General features: G+C 39.2%; 1 protein-coding gene across 1 annotated transcript in view; it reads left to right on the forward strand.

The window, feature by feature from the left end:
• The window catches only part of LOC126354530 (zinc carboxypeptidase-like), a 127,111-nt gene extending 111,249 nt beyond the window's left edge, over window positions 1–15,862 (forward strand). The window contains exons 8-10 of the mRNA XM_050004258.1: window positions 852–1,057; window positions 6,787–6,871; window positions 14,813–15,862. Of these exons, the coding sequence (XP_049860215.1) occupies window positions 852–1,057; window positions 6,787–6,871; window positions 14,813–15,024 (503 nt within the window). The 3' untranslated portion in view covers window positions 15,025–15,862. The remainder of the gene's footprint in view (window positions 1–851; window positions 1,058–6,786; window positions 6,872–14,812) is intronic.
• Window positions 15,863–16,256: the final 394 nt, after the last annotated feature.

Consider the following 16,256-nt stretch of genomic DNA (forward strand, 5'->3'; position numbering starts at 1 on the left):
TCAGTCCGAATGCCCTCATCGGTAAACACGGAATTCAGTATTCAGCAGCACATATTATACATCCCACATGTATAGTGTCTTAAGATAAACAGAATGAGACCTATCATTCTGTTCAGCTGCCAGTCACTGTCTGTCAACACTAGAATCCTTTACAACGTTTGCTGCTACGTGCCTCCATTACAAGCCGTTTCCCTCAGATGACGACCCCCACTACTATATTACGGGTACGGTTAGGTTATAGGAATCAGAGAGGCAGAAGGCAATTGATTTGTGCAACAAATTTCATCTAGTAATAGCTAATACTAACTCATTCATCACCATCACAGCCAGCACTAGTACCTGCTCCTGTCGACCGCCACGAGCCGCCCTCTCAGCCTTTGCCGCCTGCCTTGATATCCTGAGATCTCGAGAACAGCACAGACACACAGGTCACTCAGCTATTATCCTTGACTTAGAGATTACGAAGGCATAATAGTGCCGTCCGTTGCACATAACGCAGGTTGTGCACAGTATAAGTCAAACTGGGTACGAGAATTGCGTTCAGTAATTACCTAGTAACGGTTTGCAATAGATATTCAGTACGAGGATGTCGCTCTCATAAGTCAGTGACAAGCAGGGGGACAGTTTTTTGACGCCGGGAGAGAGCTAAGTAATTACTGTTGTGCTTAGTATGCATCCGAATATCGTTTTGTCATCTTCCACTACTTCATTATCGGTTCACTGACGGATGATCAATGTTTCAGATACATGACTTTGACAAGAGAATTAAAAATCAGCATTTAACAAAACCAGAAGGCACTGAAAAGAAAGTAATCTGGTCCACAGAGATGATCGGATTCATTTTACTATAGGTTTCGGCACCAGCGAGGACTTTTGTGCAGACAACTACCCTGGACCGGTGCCCTTCTCCGAGTACGAGACGGCGACGTACTCGGGTATGCTGTCGGATAACGAACCAGGGACACTGTTGCTGTATGGCAGCTTTCACTCGTACGGCCAGAGGATCATGTTTCCTTACGGCGTCCCTGGAAACGTGGCCTTCAATTACGATGAGCTGGTGAGTCTTCCTTCTTGAGCTTATGACTGGTGTCTTTGGTTTTCCACGTCGTTCTCTTTCTTCTGTTTACTTTTTTACGTCTTATGAATTATTTAATTTTGTATATACAAAAACAGAGTCTGCAACACTACTTCTCAGTTTTATGTCGTCAAAGGTCACTCAGTATGCCCCTGCCCCTCTTCTTTCTTCAATTAGATACCTGAGATAGTAGAAAGACTTGTTGGGTTCTGCGCTAAATTTCAACTAGTAATAGCCAGTACTCCGTTCAAGAATGACACGAGAAGGAGAAGGTATACTTCGAAAAATATCGGGAGATATGGGAAGATTCCAATTACATTACACCTTGGTCAGGCAGATTCTGAAATCAGATATTGGATTTTAAGACGTACGGAGGAGCAGATATTGGTTGAGAGCACAATTTAGTAATTATGAAGAGCAGGCTGAAATTTGAGACACTATTCAGGAAGGAACGGCGCTCAAAAATGAGGGATACGGAAGTACTAAGGAATTAATACACACACTTGAAGTTCTCTGAGATGATTAACAGCTGAGTAGGAAAATGAGTTGAAAAAGAATGGATATCTCTAAAAAGAGCAATCACAGAAGTTGTAAGGAAGGTTACCGCAAGGAAAACACGGCCAACAGAAGAAATACTTCAGTTGATCGACGAAAGACGGAAGTACGAATGTGTTCAAAGATTTTTAGAAATGCAGAAGTACAAGTCACTACGTAATGAAATAAATAGGAAGTGCTGAAAAGTTAAGGCGAAACGGCTGACTGAATAATTTGAAGTCATCGAGATATAAGTAACTGTTGGAAGGACTGGCCCAGCAGACCGGGCAGGCAAAACAACCTCCGGTGCAATTAAAAGCAGGAGCGGTAAAATTAAGTTTGCAATGGGAATTCCTCTGTTAAATCCAGAAGAGAGAGCAGATATGTGGAAAGAGTATTTTGAAGACCTCTGTGAGAGGGGGGACTTGACCGCTTATGGTTCAAATGGCTCTGAGCACTATGGGACTTAACTTCTGAGGTCATCAGTCCCCTAGAACTTAGAACTATTTAAACCTAACTAACCTAAGGATATCACACACATCCATGCCCGAGGCAGGATTCGAACCTGCGACCGTAGCGTTCGATCGGTTCCAGACTGTAGCGCCTAGAACCGCTCGGCCACTCAGGCCGACTGACCGTTATCAAAAAAGAAATATAGTAGGCAGGGAAGAGGTAGGGGGATTCAGTATTAGAATCAGCATTTAGAAGAGCTTTGGGGAACTGAAGATGAAATAATGCACAACATTCTAACATTCTAACATTTCCAAAATCATTGAGAGAAATAGTAACAAAACAACTATTCGCGCTGTTGTGCAGAATATTTGAGACTGGCGAAGTACCATTAGACTTCCAGAAAAACATCATCTTCACAATTCCAAAGTTAGCAAGGTCTGAGAGAATTATCGCACAATGGTTTAAACAGTTCATGCATCCAAGCTGATGACAAGAATAAGACACAGAAGAATTGAAAATGAAATTGAAGGTCTGGTAGATGACCATCAATTTAGCTTTAGGAAAGGAAAAGGCACCAGAGAGGCAGTTCTGACCTTGTGGCTGAGAATGAAGACAGAGTGGAGACGAATCAAAAGACATTGATAGTATTTATAGGATTTGTCGACCTGTATAAATTGTACGACACTGTGAAATGGTGCAAGATGTTCGAAATTTTGAGAAACATTGGGGTAAGCTACAGGGAAATACGGCTAATATGCGGCATGTGTAAGAACCAAGAGGAAACAACAAGATTCGAAGAACAAAAAACGAAGTGCTCGGATTAAAATTGGATGACCCCTGCTGTTCAATCTATACATCGAAGAAGCAATAACGGAAATAAAATTTCAAGAATGGGATTTAAATTCACGGTGGAAGGATAGTAGTAATAAGATTCGCTGATGACTTTGTTATCCTCATTCAAAATAAAGAAGAACTGCAGGATCCATTGAAAGGAATAGTCAAGTGAGTACAGAATATAAACTGGGAGCAAATCGAAGAAAGTCGAAAGAAATGAGAAGTAGCAGAAATGCTAACCGCGAGAAATGTAAGATCAGGGTTGGTGATGACGAAATAGTGAGGTTAAGGCATTCTGCCACCTAGGTAGCAAATTAATCCAGACGGACGGAGCAAGGAGGACATAAGAAGCAGGCTAGCACTACCAAGAAATTTATTCCTGGTCGAAAGGCGTTTACTAGTATTAAACATAGGTCTTAACTTGATGTAGACATTTCTCAGAATGTACGTCTGGGGCACAGTATTGTGCGGTAATGAAAGATGGACTGTGGGAAAACCGACACAGAAGACAATTGAAGCATTTTAGATGTTGTGCTACAAGTGTGTTGAAACTTATGTGGGCTAATATGGTAGGAGATGAGGATGTTCTCTGCAAAAACATCGACGAAAGGAATATATGGAAATTACTGACTAGAAGAAGGGACAGGATGATTGTTCATCTGTTCACACTTCCGGGAATAACTACTAAAAGAAGCTTTAGAGGGTGAACCCCGCAGAGGAAGACAGGGACTGGAATACAGCCAGTAAATAGTTGAGGACATAAGTTGCAATTTGCAATTTGTACTCTGGGAAAAGATTGGAATGTTGATACATGAGTGGAATTCGTGTTGGGTCGCGTCAAACAAGCCAGAAGAGTGATGAGTGTAATTAAAAATTATAACATTATTAGAGACAAGCATTACTGGAGCAGACTTGTGGCACTGTTATTTACGTGGAAGATGCTACCTAGGAAGAGAGTTGAACATTCCTCCAACTCTGCAGTTGGACATTGCTGTTAAAGTATTTATTCCATGTTCAATCGTCGGAGGCATATTCAGTTTTCTTCCTAGATAGCACAATGCACTGACCAAAGATATCTCATTGATGATGGGCTTCGAATAACCTGAAGCCTTTCACGTAAATAACAATGCCACAAGTAATCTTTAATAACTGAATGTTTATCGTTAATAACATTATAGTTTTCACTTTTTTTCTCTTTTTTACACGTCTTCTAACTGGTTTAACGCGACTCGGCACGAATTCCACTCCTCTTTAACACAGGACATTGCACAGACCAACACATTCGTGTACGGGTACGAGCTACTTGCCGTGACACGGAGTGACCTACTGGTAATAATTCTATAGGAAATACGGATGTAGTTATAAGAATGTGGGGCACTATGAGTGAACGTTCCCATGAAACTGATATACTACCATAACAAAAAAGCCAAAACGTTGCAACAAATAACGGTTAAATTTCTCGTGTTGACTTGTAAGGAATATCGTTATCAACATACACTGCTGACTGTAAGATATATTACGAGGAGTAATAATTCCAAGAGAGTGGCTGACTGGAAGTAACTCCTTACGATAACGATGAAGCCAAGCTAAGGTCGTGTCATTCTCGCAGTTAACCGTCAACGCTGTACGGGACACTTATAGTCAGTACGCTTCCGTGCCAGGAGCACTGCCGACAGAATTATGTTGTCTCTAATTTTGAAGTCTTCGTAATTCTTCAACACATATTCCGGTTACATGTTGATTACATGATATTTCATTTTGTCTGTTAAAGGCTCCGCATAACTTCCGAACTAAATTGCAGAGCTCCTAACATAATTCCCATTGCTCAATCAGTGCACTCAAAACATGGTGGAGTTATCAGATAATACATCGAGAAACATAAAATATTTCTGATGTCGTAATGCTTTGACTATTTTTCATTTTATCAGTTTTCTTGATTTTTCAAAACTGGTGCGGCATTAAACAAAACCGGTTCCACCTTTTAACTTCCATCTTTCAACCCGAAAAGTAAAACATACACAGAAATATTCAATTCACCTTAAAGAAAGAAATACAAAAGCATATAAATTTCATGGATATAACAATAAAGAGAGGCAACAATAAACACACATATGAAATCTTCAGAAAGCCGCTCAACAGAGAAAACTATGAAAAAGAATTACAAACAATACAACTCAAAGCCACAAACGATGGTTACAGCACCCATATAGTACAAAAACTCAACCAAAAATTGATGACACAAGCCGGCCGGAGTTGCCGAGCGGTTCTAGGCGCTACAGTCTGGAACCCTGCGACCTCAGGTGTTAAGTCACATAGTGCTCAGAGACATTTTTTGATAACACAAGTGAAGAAAAATGAAAACAAGCTGATAATCAAACACCAAAGAATCCCACAGAAAGTACAGGACACACGGAAACACAAAACAACAACACTCATGACATGAATAACAGAAAAACTCTTACTCTTACATACAAGCAACACACGAGATAGAAAATATGCTAAAGAAACAGGGTTTACACATAGCTTACGGAACTGGACACACACTCCAGTCACATTTACAAACAACAGACAAACCAGATAAATACCAAGGAGCTGGTATATACCAGCTAGAGTGCCAAGTATGTAAATCAGTATATCTGGGGATGAAAAGCAGAAACTTCAAAACTAGATGTAAAGAACATATAAGAAGTTGGAAATATGAAAGTATCCTTCTACCTTCGCCGAACTCCTGATAAATGATGGACACGAACCATACAACATGGAATGTGCCAAGACAGTTACGAGAGTGAATAATCACAAGAAACAGCCCGTGACATTGGAAGAAAACTTGCACATACAAAGAGTGACTGAAATGGAAAAGGTACTCAACGACCAAATCCATATAAGTAATAATTCTCTGATCGTGGTAGCGACTGAAACAACAATAAACCGAAGTGTATCCAGGATAAACAAATAATGAATCTCCGTCCCCCCCCCCACTTCTCTCTCTCCCCCTCCCCCCCCACCCCCACATATATGTCCTGTGTATGTATGTGTGTGTGTGCGTGTGTGTATTTCCTGTGTGAAATCCTGTCATTCTTTCTTGAGACGGTGTTCTTTTTTCTATTTTTTTAATAAGTAGATATTTTTGTGTATGTGTGTGTTTTTTGCTGTGTGTAAATGTTATATATTTGTGTGTTATATAACACAAAAATATCCATTTGTTTAAAAAAGAAGAAAAAGAACACTCTCAAGAAAGAATGACGCGGTTTCACACACGAAATACACACACACATAAGCACACAAGAAATGAAAGATATCAAACCACACACACAACACAAACAGAAGACGACAGATGAACATACAACAACTGTTGACAACATACACACCGAAAACACGCATATGATGATCAAAAAATTGAAAGTGCAAGTGATACATGCGATGTGACAAATGTGGGTGGATGAATGTCAGTAATCGTCCAGTTGGAGCACAAGCATGAGTTAACAGCGCGGGAAATCATAAGTAACAGCGAACGATAATTGCACATTACGAGATTTGTGGTACAAAAGTTTATTCTAACCTAGAAAACAACAACAAAACAAGACGAAATGTAACACAGCAGCAAGTTGCATCTACGACATAATACGTTTATTGTATATATAAAAATTATGTATTACAGGCCACTGAAGATGTTTCCCAAATAAAAGAAGCGAAATGCGTATGGCGATAAACAAACTGCCTTCAATTAATTGCAAACCTCCACAAATTTAAGGTTACTTAGGAAAGATGGACAACAGAAAAAAAGGTCGATATTACATCTGCGTACTAGTAATACTGTAGAATACTGCAATGCTTTGCATACATAGGTTGTATGTTTTTTGTAATAAAAACTTTCTTGCTTTATTTTTCAGCTCGAAATGACTCAGAGAGCCAGCGAAGCTCTAGCAGCCAGATATGGCACTACCTATACCTTCGGTAGCGTGCTGGATCTTCTGTGTAAGTATCACAGTGTCCTGACTGCTATTTCAATTAATCTAAAAACATAAATCATTGCATCTTTTCTCTTCAAATTACTTTATCTGTAATCCTTTACAGCCAACATTCACGCTGCAAACTTTTAATACTACGAGAACAACATGCAAGGTTTATCACCTGAATTTTAAAGACAGTTGTGGGGTAGCAAGCGTTTACCTATATTTCTAGTGTCGACTGAGTTATTGATTTTTTTCCATCACGTGGCAAAGGCCGTGAGAAGGGCCTACAAAGATATTGCGTAAAAATTTGATGGAAATTTAAAGGTTTAAATACTGTTTAAAAATTTAGACGCATTATGTTAAACTAAACCAATGACTAAGCATGATCTGATAATTAGCTGTTTCAAAAATTGAGTTTTACGAAATATTGAATTTAGAAAGTTGGAATTTTGGAGTAAGTTTCAGTTGGTTATCAGAATATTCTGTGGAAGTTTTCATGGAGCTTCAGGGAGTTCTACTATTGAAATTAGGTTCAACTTATGGTAAAACAAATTCGGTAGATATTTTATGAAGCTACCTCCTCTACTTCTTGGATTATTTAGCAAAGACGAACGTTTGGGACAAAAACTAAGAAAATGAGTTAGATTAATTATCTCAGTGCATAAGATACAAAGCTAAAATGAACAGCACTTTATTTTATGTAAGTAATAATGAAACAGTATCAACTTTGACTATGATATTGTAACTTAATATAGATACAGAAAATTAGAATGTGGCCAGTATCTACCAGTAGTTCCGTTTGAAATATTCTGGAGGTTAAAGATTAAACGTTATCAGACTGAGAATTTTAAGCAATACAAAGAGAGTACAGACTTACTTAGAGAAAAATTGGCATCAGTATAGGTCTTCCACTAACAACATTATAAATAATTTTGTAATAAAAAAAGGGTTCTGGGTTAGCACTGAAGCAGATGCTGGAAGCAGGTTAAGAGCGAGTGATTCCCTAGCAGATCGCAATGGGAGTATATAATGCCCTCTGTGTATGCACGGAGAAGGTTATTCGATCGCCGTCAGTCATACGGGATGCGTTACGCTCAGCTGCAGAATGTGCTGTGATCTGGCTACGTGACAGTGCGCTGAAGCCTCGGCACGTAATAATCACGACTGGCGCTATCGATTTTCCTATCGAATAAAATATGGCGGATGTCTCGTGAAAATTTGTAAAAGTGAACCTATTTTAATTAATGATTTACTGGGAAACCCGTGTTTCATTTTGAAATTCTGTTCGTGTGCCGCTCTATACTATACAAAACCGCGGGGCAAGTGCATGAGATTATTTCCCCACCTTTAAGGAGAGCAGTTAACTTTTCGTAATTCTGAACAACAGTAGAAATCGTCTCTGAATTGTGTCAAGAACAAGCTTTAATAATTTCTCAAACAAATTCTTGTGCGTATACACTTTTGTCAGATTATACTCCTCTGCTAAACGACAGCAGACTTTCACTTATCGTCGTGTTTCCTGATTTCTGTATCTTATTCTTAGAGAGCTAGAACATTTTCTTTGAGTTTCGGCGTGGAGTATGGTGAACCTGTGGACCGAAGACTGTGAAGGGTACTTTCTGCATCGTTTTCAGTCTGTTCCCACAAATGTTTTCCAGGCCTTTGTAAAATACTGTGATATCCTAAAATCACACAGGCTACCAATATTTCAACTTATAAGACTAAGTAAGGAACCAAATACTTTTACCCGTCGGCCCACACAGTATTCTTACGTATTTATCTATGCATTACTCTCTATACAATAACCTTTCGATCAGTGCAGCTGTTCTACATATATTCCATACACAGGACCGAAGACGCTATCCGATTCCTTTTTTTATAGGGGATAACTGTACGTCAGAGAGAACCGAATATGGATATTTCAGAAATTTGCTCACTTCCATTCCACGTTTGTAGACGGTAACGGGATTATGTTGCAGTCTTTTGTCCAAAGACTAGTTTCATTAATTTGATGTGACTCTTCATCCTAGTCTCTACAGTGCAAGTCTCTTCGTGGTGTCTGCCCAACTATTGAAACCTACATCCTACATTAGCTTGAAGGTGCTTACTGTATTCAAGTCTTGATCACCCGCTCCAACATCATTTCTCGCAACTACAAATTAACTATATTGATACTACCAGTCTATGTATTATATTTTATTTCAAATCTGCAATCGATGACTGTTTTTACAGTCAAACTATATTAAGCTCGCTGAATCAAATCGACACCATGTAATGAAACAGATTTTACATTCTCTTTGCACGAGTCATTATTAGTTGTTTCTCTGACAGAACAACATTATGTACATTCTTTCAGTGACTCAATCCGTAATCTAATTTCCTCGTTATCATCTTCTTTAATTCAAAATAGCCTTAATGAAATGATCTGCCAATTACATTGCGGTGCCTGACAGACTAACGTCGTCACCAAACATCTATGTTCTCATGTCTTCTACCTGAACTGTAGTTTCCTTTCTAAATTTCTCCTTGAATTCCATTACTGCTTTCTCAGAGTATAAATTGAATAATATACCAAGAAAACGAATCGAAGACCATGTTATTGAAAGGTATGCTGAAGTAGACGAATATGAAAACGAAGACATGATCTGCTAGAAGAATTTGCCAGAGTACTAAAAGACCTTGGTCAAAACAAGACATCATTGGCTCAGAATTATTAAGTTCCTTGGGAGATTATACCATGACGCAGTATCTCGCCTTCTATTAAGGTTACATGACAGAGACATCCGGAAATGTCACCGAGTGATGTGGCGCAGTAGGTAGCACAATGAACCCGCATTCAGGATGACGACGGTTCAAATCCGCGTCCGGCTATCTAGATTTAAGTTTTTCGTGATTTCCCTAAATTGCTCCAGGCAAATGCCGGGATGGTTCCTTTGAAAGGGTGCGGCCGATTTCCTTCCTCATCCTTGACACCATACAAGCTTGTGCTCCGTCTCTAATGACCAGGATGTCGACGGGACAACAAACCCAGTCTAACTCCCTTCCTTCCACAGACTTCAAGACGAAGCTAACATTCCAAAGAATTCAGATGTGTATAGGTGTTAATAATATTGAATAAATAGTTTAATAAGTCACGGCTGCAAAATAGTGATACATATTATGTACAGCACTAGGGAAAAAACTGTTAGAACCGGATCCCGGTGAATATCAGTTTGGGTTCAGAATATACATATGATCACATGAGGCAATACTCGTTCTACGACATAAAATATCTGTTCAGAAATATTGGGACACACTTACGTAATACCAAAATGACTACTGGCTATCACAAGAAGGGGGTATACCATTATAAAAGTGGGCGGTGGGTATTGTGTTTCCAGTAGAGAGGCAATAACAGGAGAATAGGTCACTCAAGGGTGCGCAGTGACTTCGAATATGGACTACTCATTGGATGTCACCTCTATAAGAAATACATAAAAGACATTTGAATCCTAAATTTGCCTAAGCTGGTGGCTGGTAATGTGACTGTGACTTGGAAACACGAAGAAACAATCACAACCAAATCACACCCGGCTAGTCATCTAACAGGCGGAGGCCGTCTAACACTGCAGAAGGTGGTTGTAAAATATTGAGTTCTGTATTAACATCTTAATACCACCTAATGGAACACCTTTGGTATAAGTTAGAATGTTCATTTCGCTCCAGATCACGGCGTCCAACATTACTACCTTCTCTTGTTTCTGCCCTTGAGGAGGAATGCTTTTCCATTCTTTCATAGACATTTCAACACCTTAGTCAAAGTTTCCCCAGCAGATTTCAAGTGATCGCAAAGGTGAAAGGTCGACAAACCCATTATTAATATTCAATGATACTCAGAATGCTTTAGATCAGACAGTGTATCTTAGACGACGGAATGAAAAAAGCAAATCCACATTTATAACATTCGTGGGCTTACGAAAGTATTTGACAACGTTGTCTGAAGAACACTGTTGAATTTTTGAAGGTATCTTGAATAAAGTAAAGGGAGCGAAAGGGTATCTACAACGATTACTGAAACCAGACTGTAGTTATAAGAGTCGAATGATATGAAAGTGATGGAGCAGTTGAGAAGGGAGTGAGGGCTGTAGTGTACTCCTATGTCATTCCATATGAATTTATAGCAAGATGTAAAAGAGGGTAAGGAAATATTTCGGAAGAGTGGTAAAGCTTAAGGGGAAGAAAGATTGCTTCTGATACTGTAAACTTGGAAGTTTAGCTCAAGGGGAAGGATAGTGTCGTGGAAATCGCTTACAATATTAACATCAACGGAAGTATTGATGTGTAGTACAAACTATTCAGGCAATGCAGACTAAATTACATCAGATAATAAGAGCCAAAAGTTGCGGACGAGTTCTTGTATGACCAAAGCAGAGAGGGTATAAAATTAATACCATTATTATGAAGATTATAAACCTAAACCCAATATCTTAATGAAATCCATAAAATGACGATAAAATCAAAGTTTTACAATTTAAAATAAATAAATTATAAATTAATAAATTTAAACTTGACCCTTAAAGAATAAATAACTTAATATTTATACCGGTATCTAAGAAGTTAAATAAAAACAAATTAAGTTTAAAAAAATTAATATTTTTGTTAAGAAACAAATGGAGGTGAGTACATAAACATCAACAATTTTAGAGACATTGATACAAAAGGTAAAAGAAATTAAATTTGCTTTAACAAATTTTAATTAATATTTCATAAACCACTTACAATACCAGCAAACTATAATATAAAAAGATCAGTTCCACAATGCACACCAAGACAATATAATTCAGTAAAATTATTTCTATTGAACAATTACATAAAGAAAAATCTAATACAACATAATTAATAATGAAAATCCTGATTTGCACAGAAAAAATTTCAGTACATGCAAATTATTTTGGTAAAAAGTCATACCTATAACCTGTTCCTAGCGTTTCTGAAAAGAGAAATTTATTAATACTGAATATAAATTTAATTGTTAAGAAATATTTCCTGAAAGAAAATGTCAGGGATGTAGGCTAGCGAAATAAAAAGTGGACGATTGCCGTCATTGACAAGAACAGAACAGAAGCTTTTGTAACATGCTCGTACAAATGAGTAGACTGAATAAATGAGTAGACTGAGTAAATAACAAAAAGGTAGTGTATCGAGCTCGGAATGTTAGCGCATTAAGGCACAATTTTGCAAGAGAAGGGATCGATTGATAGAACACATTCTGCGGCATTCAGTAACAATGAAGTTAATTATGGAGGGGTGTATAGGGCAGGGGTAAAAATTTTATATGGTGAGCAAGACGTGATTACATTAAGCTAGTTCAAATCAAAACGGACATCAAGTCCGTTTCTGTAGTTATGCAGAGCTGAAGAGGCTTCCGTAGGATATATAGAGTGGAGAGCTCCATATACTGCGTCTTCAGAATATAGCCCATGGAAAAGAATCAATGGAAGACATTTGTAAAATTTGTTATATCAGGTCCAGAACCAAACAAATTCATTTAACGTAATACCATTTGAGCACAGAATATTAATTTAGTTCTGCTTTTCGTATCAAGGGTGTTTTGTACTACACTATAAACATCTCTATTATAACAGACTGGTTATTAATCATCTGTTACCGCACCAAATTAACGTTTTGTCGAAGCTCAATTCTACATTTTACATGCTCACGTTGCAATAACTGTTTCTTCTTTTTTTTCTTTTGCCTCTGCTTAGACTGATGTATGGGATGATTCCGTAATGATGTTACAAACTTTTAGGCGTGAAGGAGAAGGTAAATTTATCAATTTGAGGTAAAGGGCGCGTGTACAGAAACAACCACGTCGAAAGATACAAGCGAAAATCGTTGTGATACCTATGGGAGTGGAATACATCTATCGGTACTTTTGTTGCTAATGCTATAGGGTAAGCGACTTTCAGACGAAGAAGTATGAACTAAAAGAATAAGCTTGTCTTGCAAACATGGGCTGTAAAATGCCCAGCTTAAGAGCTGTGGGCATTTGATCAATAGAAGAAATATATTAACGGAATAGTGAAGATACATGGATACTCTTAGTCTTTAGGTATGCATATAACCCATATTTGCTGGATTTTTTCTTGTTTTTGTCCATACTATCACCTCTGAAAGTTGTCTGCTTACAGTCTGAGCAACAGTTTGCAGGTGTATGTATTCTACTGTCGGATGTATTAGAAAACTTCTCGCTTATAACTTTCGACTCGGTCGTTTCCGGACATGGGTCTCTTACCTCAGATTAATCCATTTAGCATTCTCTGTCATTCTTGTATGTATGGTGGGAACAACGGTACGGAGTGAACTCGGACTCGTAATAGAGACAGAGGAGCTACTGACTGAATAGTCGCCTGTCCACGATCTGGAAACTGTCAGAAATGCCAGGCACAGCGGATGCTGACCACTTGCCCCTCCACACAACTGCATGAGGCCGCAGAGCAGACGATGACACTGCGGCCGGTGGACATCGTTTTTGTAACTTCTGGCCGTTTCCAGATATATAATTGGAAACTATACGGCCCCCAATCACATTTATATGACCTCCACGTACATTCGACGAGAACGTGCAGTAACCACTCACAGACAGGAAGTCTTAGCGCCACCAGAAGACTCCATTTAAATAGTGTCGGGGGGACGCGAAAAAACAGTGTGGTCGTTGTCGTAATGTGGAAACGTAGCGATTTACCTGACGTCCAAAAGCACATGATCATTAGCTTAGTGGCCAAAGGTGTAAGCACTACCGTAGCGGCTAAGTCCGTGAACTGTTCAGGCGAACATCCGCGCACGTGTTGAACAACAGGGCGCGCAGATGAACGAAGGGGCTGCCAACAGTGTCTCTTCAAAGACTGTTCAGGGAACATTGCTACATATGGGTCTCCGGAATAGGGGATGTTTCATGCACCCTGGTTGACTGCTGTATATATACGACAAAGGCAGGAATTTTCACGCCAATACCGCAACCCGACGTTCACTGAGTGGCGACAGGTGTACTTGTCAGGTGATCACGTTTTACGCTCTGTGGGCCAGATAGGCGCTACCGTGTACGGCTCGAAACGTCTGAAAGGAAACTCGCTGCACACAGAAAGGAGCGTTATGGTCTGGACAATCTTTTGTTCCATTCCCTGGGTGATATCGGCATTCTGGAAGGCACTGTGGATCGAATCAAGAAGGTTTCTATCATTGGAAATAAAGTCCAGTTTGTTTCCCTAGGCACAGTGGCATCTACCAGCAGGAACATGCGACGTGTCATACAGCTCGCAATGTGCGTGCTTCGTTCGAATAGCACCAGGATAAGTTTGCTGTACTCCGCTTGCCACCAAACTCCTCGTATTAACGCCCAATCGAGAGTTTATGAGACCACCTCGCTCGGGCAGTGCCATGGATCCTCAACCGACAAATCCAGCCCAGATGGCCTCGGCACTAGATTCGTCATGGTTCAACATCCCTGTCGGTACCTTCCAGAACCTAAATGACCATCTTCCTGCACGTCTCACGCCGCAAAAGTTGCTTATTCAGGCTTTTACAGGTGGTCACATTAATGTGACTGGATAGACTATTTAAAGTATAACGAGGGGACTATTTTAGATGTAGATAAGCATTACGTAGACATTCAAGAAATACGTTTGAGGGACAGAATCTGCTAACCAGAAACATGTGGGACGTAACGTATTGACTTAAACAAGCGCTGCCTTAGAAATGTTAGTACATTTTGTTTACTTAAAGATCACTGTCTGTTTCAGTAATGCCTAAACATTTTTCTCTAATCTCGTATGTACATCAACAACATGTTTGTCATGTTATTTATTTTGGGTCCTTCATTCACAAGTTTCGTCTAAATCATGACTTTGAGAATGTTTGTTAATAAGATGTAGGGTAACATAGCCTCTGTGAGAACTGAAACAGTTTCTGTTTTGACATGTTTTAGCTCCAGCATCGGGGTCTAGCATTGACTGGGTGCAGGGCGTGGTCGGTCACCAGTACAATTTCGCGTGGGAGCTGAGGGACGAGGGCCAGTACGGCTACCTGCTGCCTGAGGACCAGATCGTCCCCACTTGCCAGGAGGCGTTCGACAGCTTGGTCTCCATCCTGCGGGATTTGCTCGAAGACGACAAAATGTCAAAGAAGCGCCAGCCCTAGTCATAGCTCTAGGCCAACATTACAGTGTGGAGCACGGAGCATTACTCATGTTCTTTATGAACGACTTCGTTCTGGGCACGGCCAGTAGAGAATTCACACAAAAATAATTACTACATGTTTTCATCTATTGAATATAGGTGTTCTAGTCAGAACTACATAACTAGATGCAGCACATTTGATGTTTACAAATGAGTTCCAGTTTGAACAGATTTATCTCCATAAGGAAACGGTACCTTACGGAAAGAAGAGTTATTTCAAGAAAAACTGGTACTTTTATTCCTGCCCATCCACCATTGCAATGTAAACTGTTCCATTATTAATATTCTGTAAAATATATATCAAGACTTAGAGAAACAAGGGCAAGTTAATCATGTTAAATTACACATTTTTAATTAATTCAGTTTTTAGATATTTGTGGTTTATATAATAAACTGAAAACTAAGTATAAACAATAGCAATTATTTTATCAGTTCTACAAATTAATACGAAAGTGTAATCCGGCCCAGTGTGGGGTAAAGATGATTCTGATAAAGGGTCAAAATGACAACACTGATAAAAGTTGACAATTTTTATTGTTAGAAAGTAAGAGACAGTACATTATTTAATGATAAATGCTATATACATTTCTTATTAAATGGTATATAATGAAAGGATTATTGTGTATAAAATCAGTGTAGTTCAAGATTAGTGCATTTCATTCTCAAAAGTCACGTAACAATTTTCCGCCTTCAAAGTTCGAGAGCAGATCTCATACCACCGTGTGTGGCATTTGCAGTCTACTTACGGGTTGTCAAATAAATCCCACTGTATGCAGGGCACCGCCCTACACTTTCTTTGAGTATTTGTCTTTGTTTCCGTAAGCGTTCTTGACCCATCTTCCGTTCTTCTTTATGACCCAGCAATTTTTCCCTTGTGCAGCCTGTTAATACACTTGCATATTGCATACCCGGACGTTTACAGTCTCTCGTTTAGAGAGTGGTTTGAAACCAAGTATATTTTGGCACTGATTCAGGACGATAAAGCACCATTTTATTGGAGGTGTTGTTTCTTCGTTTTACTCCACCTGGTGTTCATCAGGACAATTGCAAATTTTAGTGGACGGGTCTGTAATTGCTATATCCTGGGCCGGAACGCTTTCAGTCTCGTTATCATCTGTAACCAGAACACGATCCATGCTTTCAGCAGCAGATTATTGAGACTCGTCCCTTCATCCTTTGAATCAATGAATTACG

Source organism: Schistocerca gregaria, chromosome 3, assembly GCF_023897955.1.
Source record: "Schistocerca gregaria isolate iqSchGreg1 chromosome 3, iqSchGreg1.2, whole genome shotgun sequence".
Classification (NCBI taxonomy): Eukaryota; Metazoa; Arthropoda; class Insecta; order Orthoptera; family Acrididae; genus Schistocerca; species Schistocerca gregaria.